Here is a 16,843-nt window from a genome sequence, read left to right on the forward strand (position 1 = left end):
CAGCTGGTCTTGTGTCCATAGGCCCTGTATACACTTGTCCGTGCGCCCCCCAGCCTAGGTCTGAGGCGTCCGTGGTGATGGTCTGGCTTGGATGAGGTTTGTGGAAAGGCAATCCTCTGTTTAAGTGACAGGCCTGAGCCCACCACAGGAATTCTTGCTTCAGGCATGGAATTATTGGAATCTGGGCTTCTAGACTGTGCTTGTGTTGAGACCATACATTCCTTAGGTACCATTGCAACTTTCTCATATGCAGCCTGGCATGCGGAATCAATATTATGCAGGATGCCATGTAACCCAGGGCTTGCAGGACTTTCCTTGCGGTAAGCTGGGTCTGTGTTGTTAATGCCATGAAATAGAGTGGTAGTTGCTTTTGTTTTTCTTCTGTGAGAAAAGCCATCTGATTTGATGTGTCCAGTTCTGCACCCAAGAATGTTATCCTTTGGGATGGTACCAGCCTTGACTTTTTCATGTTGACTGTGTATCCCAATGCTTGCAGCAGTTGTATAACCTTTTCCAAATCTTTTGTTAATTTGGTCTTGTTGTCCGCTTGTATTAGGCAGTCATCCAGGTATGGGTAAATCTGAATTCCCTGAAGCCTGCAATGAGCAATTACTGATGCCAGGCATTTCGTGAATACTCTGGGCGCAGTAGATAAGCCAAAGGGCAATGCTGAGAATTGATAATGCTCTGATCCTGCAAGAAATCTGAGGTATCTTCTGCAATCTGGTCGTATAGGGACGTGCAGGTATGCCTCCTTGAGATCTAGAGTCACCAGCCAAGACTCCTTGCCCAGCATGGGAAGAAGTTGCTGTAGGGTCAGCATTTTGAATTTTGGAACTATGAGATATGTGTTCAGAGCGGACAGGTCGAGAATAGGCCTCCATTGATTTTCTTTTCTTGGCACAAGGAAAAGTCTGGAGTAAAATCCTTGTCCTTGTTCCATAGGCGGTACCTTTTCTATAGCTCTAATCCTTAGTAGGTGGTTGATTTGTCTTAGAGCGTTTGTTTTTTGGCTTGGTGGTAGGTTTGGCATTCCTCTCTTTTTTTGGTAGAGTGTGGATGTGAAACCTGTAGCCTTTGTCTATTGTCTGTAAAATCCATTTGTCTCCTGTAATATAATGCCAGTTTACGGAAAATAAGGCTAGCTTTCCGCCCAAGGGTGCTTCCAATTGTTCCCTGGTAGGCGGCATCAGAGCCAAGTCATTGTGTCTGTCCTGTGGAAGTGGTTGTAGCTGAATATGTGGCAGTACTTCTCTGGTTGTTAGGCTGCCACTGACGTCCTCTGTAGGCACCCCTGGATTGACCTCTGCCTCTTGGGCGCCTAATTTCTGCGCCTCTGTGCTCTGGAGGTGTCTGGAAAGGACCAATTCTTCGAAGGCCAATTTCTACTAAACCTCGGAGGTTGGACCTGTAAGAAATCCTTGACTGTTTGGACAGATTTTGCTTTTTCTTCCACCTTCTTTAGCACCTGCTGTGCAGGGGAGCCAAACAAACTTTGTTTCTCCATAGGAGCATCTAGGAGCTTTGACTTAACATGGTCTGGTAAGGATTGTTCTTTTAACCAGGCATGCCTTCTAATCACTGTTCCAGTCATAGCTGATCTAAAGGAAGCCTCCAGTGCATCATAGCCACATTTTAAGGAATGGTTACTGACCTGCTGAGTGTTATGTACCAAATCCTGAAGGGACTTACGGTCTATAGGTTCAAGAGAGGACAGTTTTTTTATTTAGCTGGTCTAACAAAAATTCCTGATACTGAACCATGTGAAATTGACAGTTTAAGGCCCTGGCCAAAAGAGTAGCAGAAGTATAAACTTTTTTACCCCATCTCTCTAATGCTCTAGATTCTCTTTCAGAGGGGAGGGGGTTTTTGGCAGAGGCAGCTGCTGTAGCTTTGGGGCCCTGTGAAATGGTTTCAGGATCAGCGATAGGAGCCTTATACAAGTGGAAGTGTGTGTCCGGGACCCTGTAATATCTGTCGGGCTTGGCAGGGGCCGGAGGGAGAGAATCAGGGGCAGTACAGGCATCATTATATGCATCATCAACAACTGTTAGTACTGGAGGAATGGCTAAAGGCCTATGCTGTGGTAAATGTAAAAAGGTCCTTAGCCTTTTCCTTGAATCTGAAAAATCCTGGCCCTGCCATTGAAAATGTTCTCTCATAGCATGTAAGGTTTCCCCAAAAGAAAATTCCTCAGGAGGAGAGGCAGAAGGAATGGAACCTTCTGCATCAGAGTCCTCATAAGGAGAGTATGGGCCTTCCAGAGGGTCTGAGTTTTCTGAGTCATCCGAGGAATAGTCTGTAGAAACAGGATCCGGGGGCTCAGTTCTAGGCCTCTTCTCTGGAGGGGGTTGAGAGGCCCTGTCTGGGTGAGGTTGGGATCCCCTGATCAAAGAAATGAGATCCTCAGCCAGGCTGAGCATTTGGGAACTAGAGGTAGGCCTGTGTGAGGGGGTTTTAGCAGGCAAGGCCTTAGAAGATTTAGCTGCTTTAGACCTGGAAAAAGCCTTGATAGACATAGATGCAGGGGGCCTAGCAGCTCCACGTGCAGGGGTAGATATGTCTAAAGGAATAGTGTCTGATAAGTCCTGGGTGCCTGCTACAGCAGGGGAAATTTCAGTAGCAGATTCAGCCATGCTCTGTGAGGCCTCGGCTATCGGAGGCATGCTTTCGGCCGTAGGAAGAACAGAGGACTCTGTTTCAGCCGAAACAGAGACACTCGTGGTTGGCTTAACCGTGGCTTCAGCCGAAACCGCTGACCGCGAGTGTCGGTCCTTTTCCTTACGCTTTTTAGCTAATTGAGAAGTCGGAGTCTCCGACGGCATTTTGTAAGCAAAAGCGGGACCAAAAAACTCCTCTGCAAACTCCGACCGACGTCTAAGTGTCCGTCGGTTGAAGGAAGCACAGGCTAGACAAGCTGATACGTCGTGGTCTGGGCCTAAGCAAGGAAGGCAGTAAGAGTGGAAATCCTTATGAGGTATTTGTTTCCCACAAGTTAAACAATTATTTACTTTTTCTGACATCGGCTGAGGCAAGAAAGAGTCCCCAACGGGGTACTTAGCTTTTTAGAAGTCTTCAGTAGTAGAAATCTCTGGATCTGACCGACCGGCACTTGCGAACAGCTTCTGCTTCGGGCACCACGCGGCAAGAAAGACTGAGGAAAAAGGCGTCGGCTGATGCCTTTATACCCAATACACAGCAGCTATTACGTTGGGTGAAGTGCGACACCAGCCGAGGCCAGACCCAGACTTTGGAATCCGGCCGACCGAAGGCCTGCCTGAGGCAGGACAACCCATATGTTAGGACTGCAGATGCATCCTTGAAGGACATCCACACTGCAAGGTATGTTTACCCACTTGCTCTGCTCCATGCAACAAATCCTGCAACTCTTTCAAATCTGGTTGTTCTGTTTGTGTCATTTTGCTTATCAGCTGAGATAACAAAAACTGTTGGTACTTTAACATATGAAATTGACAGTTTAATGCTCTCATGGTTAAAGTGGCAGATGTATACACATTTTCCCCCCACCTTTCTAATGCTCTGGAATCTCTCTCTGAAGGTAAAGGGTTTTTAGCAGTAGAGGCCTTTATTCCCTTGGGACCCTGTGAAATTGTTTCTGGGTCAGCAGTATGGCTTTTATAAAGGAACTGGTGAGAATCAGGAACCCGGTAATACCTGTCTGGTTTAATAAGGGCTGGAGTAAAGAATCTGGATTAAGACTGGCTTCTGCGTACACATCATCCAAAATATCTAAAACAGGAGGGATAGCCATGGGCCTATGCTGGTGGAGCAGTAGAAATTCCCTGAGCCTTTTCTTGGAATCTGAGTAATCTTGGCCTTCCCAGTGGAAGTGCTCCCTCAATGTATGCAGGGTTTCCCGAAAAGAGTAGTCCTCAGGGGGGAGACCGAGGGCATAGACTCCTCAGCATCAGAGTCTTCAAAAAAGGAATAGGCATAATCCTGGTCCTCAGAATGGTCAGACGTAATAGAAGCCTGGTCTGAGGAAGGGTAGTCTTCCTCCAATCTGGGTCTTTTGTCAGAGGGGGGTTGAGAACCCCTGATGAGAGTCATCAAATCCTCAGCCATTTTAAGCATCTGCTCTTTAGGCATGGGGCCTTGAGAGGAGGTCTGAGGACCCTGTTTTTTAGTTTTCATGGCAGCTTTAGATTTAGTGAACGATTTAATAGAGAAGGTGGAAGGCCTGAAGACACCTTCAGAAATGGCAGGCCTCACTAAATTTTCAGTTTCCCCGCCAAGAGTGGCGTCGGTATCTGCAGTGGGAATGGAGACCGAGGAGCCTGCGACCTCGGGTACTGAAGTCACCGGTAAAATAGGTTCATCGGTAGTCAGGGGCTGCGTAGGCGCCTCGCTGAGAACCGGTAGTCGGCCTAAGCATGGTCTCAGTACTCAGTGCAGACCTCGGGTGTCATAGGTTCATAGGTTCATACTAGGCTATCTGCCCAAGGGCATTTACAAGCCTAGCCCATAGTTTTGTGGCTTACGCCACCCCTTTAGTATGGGGAACTATACCCATTATTTTGCTGTGCCTCTGTTGAGCAGTGACACTGAGGTAATCCCTGGGGTATATCTGCGATCTCCCATCCATTGGTCAAGATTTCTCTTGAACAAGGCCAGCGAGGTGCTCTGCCTCACATATACCGGGATTTTATTCCACAGCATAGGGAGTCTTTGGGTGATGAATCTATCCCTCCAGCACGCCCTATTAATAGCCGTGTCGAGGTTTAAGTCTCCGCCCTTGTGGCTCTGACGGATCTAGATTTTTGAGGTGAAGCATATTCATCAAATCTGAGTTTGACATGGCCTTGTATGTTAGGCAAAGGTCACCTCTGAGCAAGCGGTGGCGACTGAATAGAGCTGGAGTTCTTTCAGTCGGGCAGCATAGGACAGATGTTTGAGACCCTTTATCCTTTTGGTGAGGAACTTTTGTGGCCTCTCCAGCTGCTGCAAGTGTCGGGTCAGATACATTCTGAATGGGGCATTGTACTCAATCATTGGTTTGATGAGTGATGAGTATAGGGAGACTATGACCTCCCTTGATCTAGATGAGAATCCCTTCATGATAAGGTGGGCAATGTAGAAGGTCTTCCTAACTACTTTAGCTACATGGGTGTCGAATGACAGACTACTATCAACCTGGGTCCCCAGGTCTCTGATAACTTCTTCTGTGCTCAGTGGATTGCCACCTATTTGGTAGCTAGGGGTAACCTTGTTTTTCCCGAAGGGTATGACTATGCATTTTTTGGCATTTAACTTTAGGCCATGGCTCTGGCACCAGTTATCCATTTCTGTGAGACCCTTCTGAAGGATATCTGTGTCAGATGTGTTTTCTACTATGGCCCAGTTTGCAGTCATCTGCAAACTTTGTCAGCCATAACCCTCCTGTGTTTGCTGGTACTTCGGAAAAGTAGATGCCAAACAAGAGTGGGCCCAGGACTGAGCCCTGTGGTACACCACTTGTGACAGGCTTTGAGTCTGACATGGCGCCAGCAACTCTGACCCTGTGGGTTCTGTCACTCAGCCAGTTTGCAACCCATCTTGTGATGTATGGGTTAACATTTAAGCTGATGAGTTTTTCAATGATACCCGAGTGGGGTATTGTATCGAAGGCCTTCGCCAGATCGAGGTAGGCTGTATGGACTGCCTTTCCCTCATCAATGGCTTTGGTGACTGTTTCGAAGTTTAGAAGGCATGATCTGCCTTTGACAAAGCCAAACTGGGATGGATCCAAAGTCTGCAAATTCCCTATGTCTTTATTTATGAGGTCCATTATGATCCTCTCCATGGCTTTGCAGATAAGGCTCGTCAAGCTAATGGGCCGGTAATTTCCAGGGACGGTGGAGGCACCGCCTTAAAATATATAAATCCTCATCTCTGTAAAGCTGTCTCCAGGGGTGAGATTCAAACCTTGCACCTTGTGGTTGAAAGGTTTGCGTCTTTTGCTTAAAACTGGCGTCGGTGTATCCGACAACATGATATAATTAATTTTTTTGCCAAAATAATGAATAGCGAACTCCGCCCGGCGCTTAATAGTGCGCTTGTTGAACCTAGCACAAAAACGGCAGGCCGAGACGTTGTGGTCTGGCCCTAAGCAAGGTATACAGAAAGAGTGAAAATCCTTATGCGGTATTTGCTTCCCACAAGAAATGCAATTATTAACTTTGTCTGACATCGGTCTGAGGCAAGAAAAGTTTCCCCAATGGGGTACTTGGCTTTAAAAAAGACTTCAGCTGAAATACTTTCGTAAATCTCAGCAGCTGGCCGACCGGCACTTGCGAAAGTACAGTTTTGTACCTACCATAAATGTAGATGTCCGATAGGTATGCATCTGCAGTCATCACATATGGGTTGTCCTGCCTCAGGCAGCCCTTCGGTCGGCGGATTCCAAAGTCTGGGTCCAGTGTCGGCTGATGTCGCCCTCTCCCCGACGTCAGAGCGCCTGGGGTATAAAAGCGTCAGCCGACGCCATCTTCCTCAGTGTTTCTTGCCCCAGATGCCAGGTGCCCTCAAAGGAAGGCTAAATTTGGAGAAATGCAATAAATTCCAAACATGCACAGAAATATATATATATATATCTCTATATCTATCTAGATATATATATATATATATATATCTATAAAACAAATACACCATAATAGATAACCCCAACTAGCTATGAGAGGGGAAAGTACCCAATAAATACCCAAGAGGGGAAGGAGGGAGGGTAAACCTGACTGCAGATGCATACCTATCGGACATCTACATTTATGGTAGGTACAAAACTGTACTATGTCCTTCAAGGATGCATCTGCAGTCATCACATATGGGTAGAATACCATAGCCATACTGGGGGTGGAGGATCTATGTAAAGGATGGTGTGGCTAAAATGCCCCGCAGGACTGCCGTAGCAAAGCCTGCTCTGGATCTGGAATATAAAGATAAATTGTAATGTTTGGAAAATGTATGCACGGAGCTCCATGTAGCAGCTTCTAAAATGTCCTTGGTAGCCACCCCTCTCAAGAAGGCTGTGGAGGTGGCTGTGGCTCTGGTGGAATGAGGTCTAATGTTAGCTGGCATGGTTTTTCCATGAAAGGAATAACAAAAACGTATGCAATTCCCTATCCATTTTGAAATTGTCTGTTTGGAAATTGCTTTTCCTTGTGCACCAGCAGCATATGCCACCAACAGCTGATCAGTTTTTCTGTAGCTTTTAGTTCTATCCAAGTAGTAGCGCAACTGTCTGTGTATGTCCAGGGTGTGCATTAGTTTCTCCCCTTTGTTTTGTGGATTTGGAAAGAAGGTAGGCAGGTGAATAGCTTGGTTTAATGAGACCCTGGATACCACCTTTGGCATAAATGAAGGATTGGTTCTCAATGAGACTCTGTCCTGATGAAAAATAAGAAATGGCTGTACTGCCATGAGGGCCTGTAACTCAGATACTCTTCTTGCTGAGGTTATGGCCAGAAGGAAGGCGATCTTCCAAGACAGGAACTGTAGTTCTGCAGATAATGCTGGTTCAAAGGGAGGCAGAGTTAGTTTTTCCAACACGAAGTTAAGGTCCCAAGTAGGCACTGGAGGTTTCCTTGGAGGATTGATGTTTTTAATTCCTCTTAGAAACTGTCTTAGGAGAGGATGAGAAAAGACAGGTGGGTCAGTATTGTACTCTGCAGAAATTGCTGAAGCATGAATTTTAATGGAAGAGTAAGACAGGCCATTATGGCGCATTTCTGCCAAGTATTCCAGGATATGTGCCATGTTCATCACTGTCGCATCTAGGCCCTTTGTGGTGCTCCAAGTGTGAAATCTTTTCCGTTTTGCTGAATATGCCTTTCTTGTGGAAGGCCTGCGAGCTTCCATGATGATATCCTTCACTCTCTTGGATAGCTTATTCTGAGGAGGAGTCAAGGTATTTTCCAGGCTGTTAGTTGCAAGGTTTTCAGGTTGGAATGCAGAGCTCTGTAATTGTGCTGTGTCAGGAGAAGTGGCCATTGAGGAAGAGGCCATGGCTTTGTGAGTGACATGCTCTTTAACAGTGGGTACCAGTGCTGTCTTGGCCAGTCCGGAGCTATCAGAATCACTTTTGGCTGCTCTGTCCTGATCTTCAGTAAGACCTTGGTCATTAATGGAAGAGGTGGAAATGCATACACTGTTAGTGTTCTCCAGCTGAAAGATAGGGCGTCCACTTTCCATGCTTGTGGGTGGTATATCCTTGAGCAGAATTTCTTCAGTTGATTGTGGGGGGAGGCAAAAAGATCTATGTCTGGCCTTCCCCATGATTGTGTTATCTGTAGGAAGATGTCTGGGTGCAGCATCCATTCGTGTGCATCCATGATATTTCTGCTTAAGCTGTCCGCCAGTATATTGCCTTTTCCTGGCACAAACTGGGATTGCAGCTCTATATTGAGTTTCAAGGAAAGTTCCCACAGATTCATTGCCAGTCTGCAAAGAGGGTAGGAATGGGTGCCTCCTTGCTTGTTTATGTACCACATAACTGTGGTGTTGTCTGTCCTTATTAGCAGGTGGCCTTGATGCAGAAAGGGTTTGAAGGCCTCGATTGCATGTATCACTGCCAGCATTTCCTTTTGGTTTATGTGCATGCGTAGCTCCTTTTGTGACCATAATCCTTGAATACATCTGCCCTCCATGTGTGCTCCCCAACCGTGGTCTGAAGCGTCCGTTGTAATGGTTTGGCTGGCTATTGGTTTGCTGAAGGGCAGACCCCTGTTCGACTGGCTTGCTTGAGCCCACCACAGAAATTCCTTTTGGAGGCATGGAATGAGTGGGATCAAAGTTTCTAAGCTGTGACTGTGCTGAGTCCATAAACTCCTTAGGTACCACTGTAGTTTCCTCATATGCAGCCTTGCTTGTGGAATCAGAAGAATGCAAGATGCCATGTAACCCAGGGCCTGCAGGAATTTCCTTGCAGTCAGCCGAGTTTGTCTTGCCAGATTCTTGAAGTAATCTGGTAGTTGTCTTTGTTTTTCTTCTGTGAGAAAAGCCATTTGGGTGGTTGTGTCTAGATCCGCACCCAGAAAAGTTATTCTTTGGGATGGAACAAGTCTTGATTTGTGAATGTTGACTGTATATCCCAAGGCCTGCAGTAGGTGGATGGCATAATTCAAGTCTTTTACCAAAGTTTGTTGGCTGTCCGCTTGTATAAGGCAGTCGTCCAGATATGGGTATATTTGAATCCCCTGAAGTCTGCAGTGTGCAATTACTGATGCCAGGCATTTCGTGAATACTCTGGGCGCAGTAGATAAGCCAAAGGGCAATGCTGAGAATTGATAATGCTCTGAACCTGCAAGAAATCTGAGGTGTCTTCTGCAACTTTGCCTGATAGGGACATGCAGGTATGCCTCCTTGAGGTCTAGAGTCACCAGCCAAGACCCCTTGCCCAGCATGGGAAGGAGTTGCTGTAGTCAGCATTTTGAATTTTGGCACAATGAGATAAGTATTCAGTGTGGACAAGTCGAGAATAGGCCTCCATTGATTTTCTTTTCTTGGAACAAGGAATAGTCTGGAGTAAAATCATTGGCCTTGTTCTGAAAGAGGAACCTTTTCTATAGCTTTCATTTGCATTAAGTTGGAGATTTGTTTCAAAGCCTCTGCCCTTTGATTTGGTGGCAGGTCTGGCATGCCTTTTCCTTTTGGCAATGTGTGAAAATGGAACCTGTATCCTTTGTCTATTATTTGCAGTGTCCATTTGTCTCTTGTAATACTGTGCCAATTTTCTGAGAATAAGGAAAGCTTTCCGCCCAAAGGTGCTTCTAATTGAGCCCTGGTTGGCGGAGTCAAAGCAAAGTCATTGAGTCTGTCCTTGTGCAGCAGCTGAAGGTCCTGCACTACCTCTCTGGTTGGGAGGCTGCCATTGACGTCCTCTGTAGGAGCCTTTAGCTTGCCCTCTCTACCTCTGGCACGCCTGTTCTTGCTTCTCTGGAATCTTTCTGTGTCCGGAAAGGACCAATTCTTGGTAGGCCAATTTCTGCTGAATCTTGGTGGTTGGACTTGTAGAAAATCTTTGACTGTTTGTACAGATTTTGCCTTTTCCTCAAATTTCTTTAAGACCTCCTGAGCAGTGGAGCCAAATGACTTTTGCTTTTCCAGCGGAGCATCCAGAAGCTTAGCTTTAACATGGTCTGGCTGAGATTGTTCCTTCAGCCAAGCATGCCTACGTATGACTGCACCTGTCATAGCTGACCTACATGAAGCTTCCAATGCATCATAACCACACTGTAAGAAATGGTTGCTAACCTGCTGGGAGTTATGTACCAGATCCTGAAGTGATTTGCGATCTAGGGGTTCAGGAGAAGACAGTTTCTTATGCAATTCATCTAACAAATACTCTTGGTACTGTATCATATGAAATTGACAATTTAATGCCCTCATAGAAAGAGTAGCAGAAGTATACACTTTTTTACCCCATCTCTCTAAAGCTCTGGACTCCCTTTCAGAGGGAAGTGGATTTTTAGTAGTGGTAGCTGCAACCCCTTTAGGGCCCTGGGAAATAGTTTCTGGATCAGCAGAGTGGGCCTTGTAAACAAAAAGATGCGAGTCCGGGACCCTGTAGTACCTATCGGGTGTGGCAGGGGCCGGAGGAAGAGTGTCAGGGGTTATGCTAGACTCAGAGTACACATCATCAATGACAGTCAAAACAGGAGGAATAGCCAAAGGTCTATGCTGAGGTAAATGCAGAAAAGTTCTTAATCTTTTCCTGGAGTCAGAGAATTCCTGGCCCTGCCATTTGAAATGCTCTCTCATAGTGTGAAGGGTCTCCCCGAAGGATAATTCTTCAGGAGGGGAGGCCGAGGGGATTGATTCCTCTGCATCAGAATCCTCGTAGGCCGAAAAAGCCTCCTCCTGGTAGTCCGAGAGAGCAGAGCCATCAGAGGCCTCCTCTGAGGAGTGGGGATCAGAGGGCTCAACCCTGGGCCTTTTGTCTAGAGGGGGTTGAGAGCCTCTGTCCGGATGGGGTTGAGAGCACCTAATTAAGGAGATAAGGTCCTCTGCTAAAGTTAGAATCTGTGAACTGGCAGAGGGTCCCTGAGGAATAACCCTGGGAGGCATAGATTTTGGATGTTTAGCAGCTTTAGCCCTGGTGAAAGCCTTTATGGACAGGGATGCAGGAGGCCTAGCTGCACCACGTGCTGGTGTAGTTTTGTCTAGAGGAATGGTGTCGGAAGTTTCCAAGACACCAGTTTCTGAGGGAAATTCAATAACCGACTCAGCAGGGGCCTCCGGGGCCGAGGTTGTCGGTTGAGCGGTTTCGGGGGTCGGAAGTACCAAGGACTCGGTGTCAGCAGAGACAGACACACTCGCGGTAGGCCTGGCCGTGGTTTCAGCCGAAACTGCGGCCTGCGTGTGTCGGTCCTTGTCCTTCCGTTTCTTTGTTAAATGTAAAGTCGGAGTCTCTGACGGCATATTGTAAGAAAAATTAGCCCCAAAAAACTCCTCTGCAAACTCCACCCGACGTCTAAGAGTGCGTCGGTTGAAGGAAGCACAGGCTAAACAGGCCGAGACGTCGTGGTCTGGGCCTAGGCAGGGGAGGCAGTAAGAGTGGAAATCCTTATGAGGTATTTGTTTCCCACAAGTTAAGCAATTATTAACTTTATCTGACATCGGCTGAGGCAAGAAAGAGTCCCCAACGAGGTACTTAGCTTTTGAAGTCTTTGGTAGCTGAATTACAGGAGCTGGCCGACCGGCACTTGCGAACTACTTCTGCTTCGGGCACCACGCGGCAAGAAAGACTGAGGAAGATGACGTCGGCTGGCGCTTTTATACCCCAGGCGCTCTGACGTCGGGGAGAGGGCGACATCAGCCGACGCCGGACCCAGACTTTGGAATCCGGCCGACCGAAGGGCTGCCTGAGGCAGGACAACCCACATGTGATGACTGCAGATGCATCCTTGAAGGACATCCAGTAGATGAACGGGCATTCAGACTGATGATCAAAGATGACATTCGGACTGGTGGCAAAGAAGTTCTGAGGATGGTATGTCTGGATGTCACCTTTATGCCCTACGAGGTGGGTGGGGAGCGTGTGTGTGACGCATACCCTTTACAACCAAAAGGCTTTGGCATACTGGCTGGAAGTCAGGCTACCCTTGGCAGGGGATTCCTATTCTAAATAAGACTGCAACAGTGATATGTAAAGGACATCTGTTCAATACAACATTCAACTTTTTATTATAGGGCACAGTTTTCAAACAAACTCCTAACACGACAGGAATGATAAAAGGCACACAAGGTTTACCTCATCATATTCCCCATCTGATTCTTCTCGTTCTATGTATTCAACATTCTCTCTTTCATTGAAACCCCCTCCGTATCCTGTAAAAAAAAAATAAATAAATAAATAAAAGTTGAGTGATATGTGCAAAACCACAATATATGCAACTATAAGAAAATATTTTGAGAGTACTTTTCGACTTGTGCCTATTGCCCAAGACAGACTCCAGCCTATTTATCTTCTATTGGGTGGGGGTGGGGGTGGCAGTAGCCATGAGGCTGTTTTCTGCCACAGCCTGTACCTCTTTCCTCCACTTGTTTGCTACTAGGAAAGGGGGACCTAATTCCACTGCTCATAAGTCTGGTTTTGGCTGCCCCCCCCCAAAAGGTACTATGTTAACTGTACCTCACATTCCCAGACACTGAACTACACAGCCACACTTCTGTCCATTAGCAACCTAAATCACTCTGGGGGCCATGCTATACAGGTGTTTCTATGACCTAACCCAAACATCTAGTGAAGGGTATGACATCACGTCACTAAAGAGTCCTCCTACACCATCCCCTGGCATGTGCATGTTCCCACCCACATTCCTACCATGTACACCAGAAGTAACCTGCAAATGCCAAGACCATGTGCCCTGGATGTATGGTCACTTGTGCTGCGTATGTTTTGGCTTGCACATGAGCAACTGGCTGATGTCCCCACCTCTGCAGATGGGTGGTGAACCAATGTAAGCTACTCAATCCCCTACTCAGTGTTTAAAGTCTGGTCATCTATATCTCAGTCTTGGCCTTATCTCTCTGTGCCAGAAAAATATTTCAAGCTAAACTCTTCATAAAATGAATAGGATACTGTGAAATCACAGCTGTTTGCACAACACTGAACACTTTCACAATCTACATTTATCACAATCTACATTTATCAACTGTAGCCTTTACAACTAGTAAAATTCAGAAATTCAAATGTTACTAGGTAATATTACAAAACAATTACACTCTTGCTTTGGCAATTTTCCTTCAATACTAACCAAAAGTATCCAGCATTTTTTTTTTTTTGGGGGGGGGGGCACCTCTGTCCAAAGACCAAGCCCCCACCAGAGATTTTTGCTCCTCTGGAGAGTTTTAATACAGATGTATGGACAACTGTTAGTCTCATGACGACCCATACAATACAGTGATGAAAATGTAAATTCTGTGTAGCAAACAAATAACAGTATGCACTTAGGATTCCTGGCTCTCAACATCTCTCATTACTGTACTAAGCCATTACTTCAAAATTATTGTTTAGTGTCTGAAATGTTAGAGAGAGCATTTCTGGAGATACAGCATGCTTCAGGGGAGAATCATAGTTGTTAAATAAAAGGAGATGCAAGCTTGTAAATTAGGGGGAAGGAGCTTAAATGTGAAGTGACACTGTGCATCTGTCTCAAATCTGCATATCAGAATGTTATTTACCACACTGCTGAAGAAACAAAAGACTAAAATGAGAGTGGTGAGCGATTAATTTGCAAAAATGACTACTGTTTGTATACAATAAGAAAAAAAAAGTTTCTGGACATTATAACAATGAGTGCACAGTGAGATAAATTTAGATTGCATTGCCCAGTGTTATTTTGTGACTTTTTCTGATGACTTACATTGACAAGAGTGAAGGAAGCTGTGAGAGATTAAAAAATATGACAATAAACAGGAAAGGAAAAGAAAAGAATGCAGAAAAATTGCAAGTGCAGAAGGAATTTAAGTAAGGAAAGTATAACTGATAACCCTGAATAAGTTGGAACAGTTTAGATCAGTGCAGAATGAGGAATTGGGGACCTCAATAACTATGCTGCAAAATCAAAATGCTGTATGTGGTATGCATAAAAGAAATGGGCAGTAAAACATGGGATTTGAGATACTTGAACTGTTGTGTTTAGATAAGCAAATGGTATGTAATACTAATAAATAAAATGCATTGCCCTGATTCAAATACAGTGTGTTGAATTGTACATGAACAAGGCACCACAAGTTCTTAGGTCTGCAAATTGGTCCACAACTAATAAATGTAAATGAGTAATACTTAACCAAGAAACATGAACTATCGTCACTGAATAACAATCACAACTGGAGGATACTTGTGCAACTAGAATTTATTATGAAACTTAGCAAACTTCCTTGGCTGCTCAAATCTGTATGGACAAAAGTTTGCGTATATAGTTCTGAAAAAACGCTACTTATCTGTTTTTACTTAATGTTTTAAACTGTACATGTTACTAACATATGCACAAAAATATCTTTTTACATAGGTGATTTTGTAACTGTACCTTTCACTGTGATGAAGAAATGAGAAGTATTAAAGACAATTTGCATCAGTGTCTTGATGATAAAAAGGTTTAAGTTTGCAAAGATGCAAACTGTAGCAAGACCAGATTTTTTTTATATACATCCAATACAAATTATTTAAAAAAATCTAGTTAAAAGGAAATGATTATTCACTTGCTCAACACTAGAACCCTGGAAAGCTGTTTTACAACAGACATCTGTAAGAGGAGTAAAACTTGTTATTCAAGACTGGCTCCATGGTGCAGAGGAATGATGACCTGGCTACAAACTGGGGTTCTATCAGAAGCTTCAGCATCACAATAGTGGGGCACGGATGTCTTGGGAGCACATGGCAATGGTGCAATTTCTCCAGTGGACACCAAAGAGAAAAGTACAGTTGTGTACACTTAACATAAATGTATATGTTCAAGTCTATTCACTGTTGCAGTTATTACATTTGGGTAATCTGCTGGCAGGTTGCCCTCAGTCGGCCTGATTAACAAAGTCTTGGGTCTTGCGTCAGTTGCTGTCCCTTCTTCCATGACGTCAGGTTGTCAGGGGTATATATATATATCTATATATATATATATATATATATATATATCTATATATATATATATATCTATATATATATATATATATATATATATATATACATAATTTAAAACACTACAAATATGTACCTTCAAACAAAAGCAAATGCACCAAAAAGGCGTTTAAGCATAGTAGAAGAAACAAGGGGCTGGAGGGTGGGTAACCAGGACTGCAACAGTGAATACACTCAAACATCTACATTTATGGTAAGTGTACACAACTATACTATGTTCTTCGTGTTTCACTGTTGCAGTCATTACATTTGGGTAGATTCCCAAAGCTGTGGTTGGGAGGATGGATTTATACAGCATTAGGACCAGCTATAAGGCCCTGCAGGAAGGCAGTAGCAAAGCCAGCTCTGGATTTAGAGAAGAAAGGTAAATGGTAACGTTTGGTGAACGTATGAACTGAGCTCCAGGTAGCAGCTTTTAGAATGTCTCTGGTAGGAACACCTCTGAGAAAAGCTGCAGAAGTAGATGCAGCCCTGGTGGAATAAGATCTGATCCCCTGGGGGGGTAGTTTTACCATGGTGCATATAGCAGAAACAAATGCAATGGCTTAACCATTTGGAAATAGTCTGCTTTGAAATAGCCTTTCCCTCTGCCCCTGCAGCAAATGCCACCAGCAGTTCAGGTTTTCTTAGAGATTTTGTCCTTTTTAAGTAAAATATAAGTTGCCTGTGTACATCCAATGAATGCAGAATCCACTCCCCCTTGTTCTCTGGCTTGGGAAAGAAACTTGGCAAATTAATGATCTCATTAAGAGCCACACTGGATACCACCTTAGGCATGAAGGACAGCTTTGGTCCTAAGGGACACCCTGTCTGCATGAAAAATAATGAAAGGCTCCACTGCCATAAGAGCCTGAAATTCAGAAATCCTTCTAGCTGAAATGACTGCTAAAAGGAAAGCTGTTTTCCAGGAGAGAAAATTTAAGGCTGCAGTAGCAGCTGGCTCGAAAGGAGGGAGAGTGAGTTTTTCCAATACAAAATTGAGGTCCCAGGCAGGGGTTGGAGCTCTCCTGGGGGGTCTTAAGTTTTTGGCCCCTCTGAGACGCTGCCTTAACAGAGGATGAGAGAAGAGGGGAGGTTCTGTGTTGTAATGAGCTGAAATGGCAGAGGCATGGATTTTTAGGGAAGAAAAGGACAGGCCCTTTTGAAGCATCTCAGTTAAGTATTGTAAACTCTGATAAATATTGGGCACTGCTGTGCTTATTCCTTGTGATTGGTTCCAGGCACAGAATATTTTCCATTTGTCAGCATAAGATTTTCTAGTACTAGGCCTTCTTGCCTCCAAAATGACATCCAGCACAGGTTTGTGAGGGATGCGATGAGTGAATTTAGGTTATTAGCCATGCTGCAAGATTCAAAGTTTGGAGCGGAGTGCGCAAAATTTGGTTGTTCTGCTGAGAAAGTAAGTAAGGTGTCCGAGGCAGGTGCCACAGAGGAAGAGGTGACATATTGCGCAGAGGTGACATATTGCGCAGGAGTGGGAACCAGCGTTGGCGAGGCCAGTCTGGAGCAATCAGAATCATTTTTAGTTTGTCCCGTTTTACTTTTAGTAGAACTTTGGAGAGCAGAGGCAGCGGGGGAAAAGCACAGACTGATAGAGCATCCACTTTCCAAGCTTTTTTGTGAAGAGTTCTTGTGCAGAATTTGTCCAACTGATAGTTCTGGGGTGAGGCAAAAAGATCTAGGTCTGGACTCCCCCATTTGCGTGTCAAC

At 45.0% G+C, this 16,843-nt stretch overlaps 1 protein-coding gene across 1 annotated transcript in view; it reads right to left on the bottom strand.

Annotated features, from left to right (window-relative positions):
• The window catches only part of ZRANB2 (zinc finger RANBP2-type containing 2), a gene marked incomplete in the record, with an annotated part of 1,076,861 nt that overhangs the window by 548,089 nt on the left and 511,929 nt on the right, over window positions 1–16,843 (bottom strand). The window contains 1 exon segment of the mRNA XM_044085816.1: window positions 12,248–12,324. Within this exon segment, the coding sequence (XP_043941751.1) occupies window positions 12,248–12,324 (77 nt within the window).

This window comes from Protopterus annectens, chromosome 10.part0, assembly GCF_019279795.1.
Source record: "Protopterus annectens isolate FY-2018-M chromosome 10.part0, PAN1.0, whole genome shotgun sequence".
NCBI lineage: Eukaryota > Metazoa > Chordata > Ceratodontiformes > Protopteridae > Protopterus > Protopterus annectens.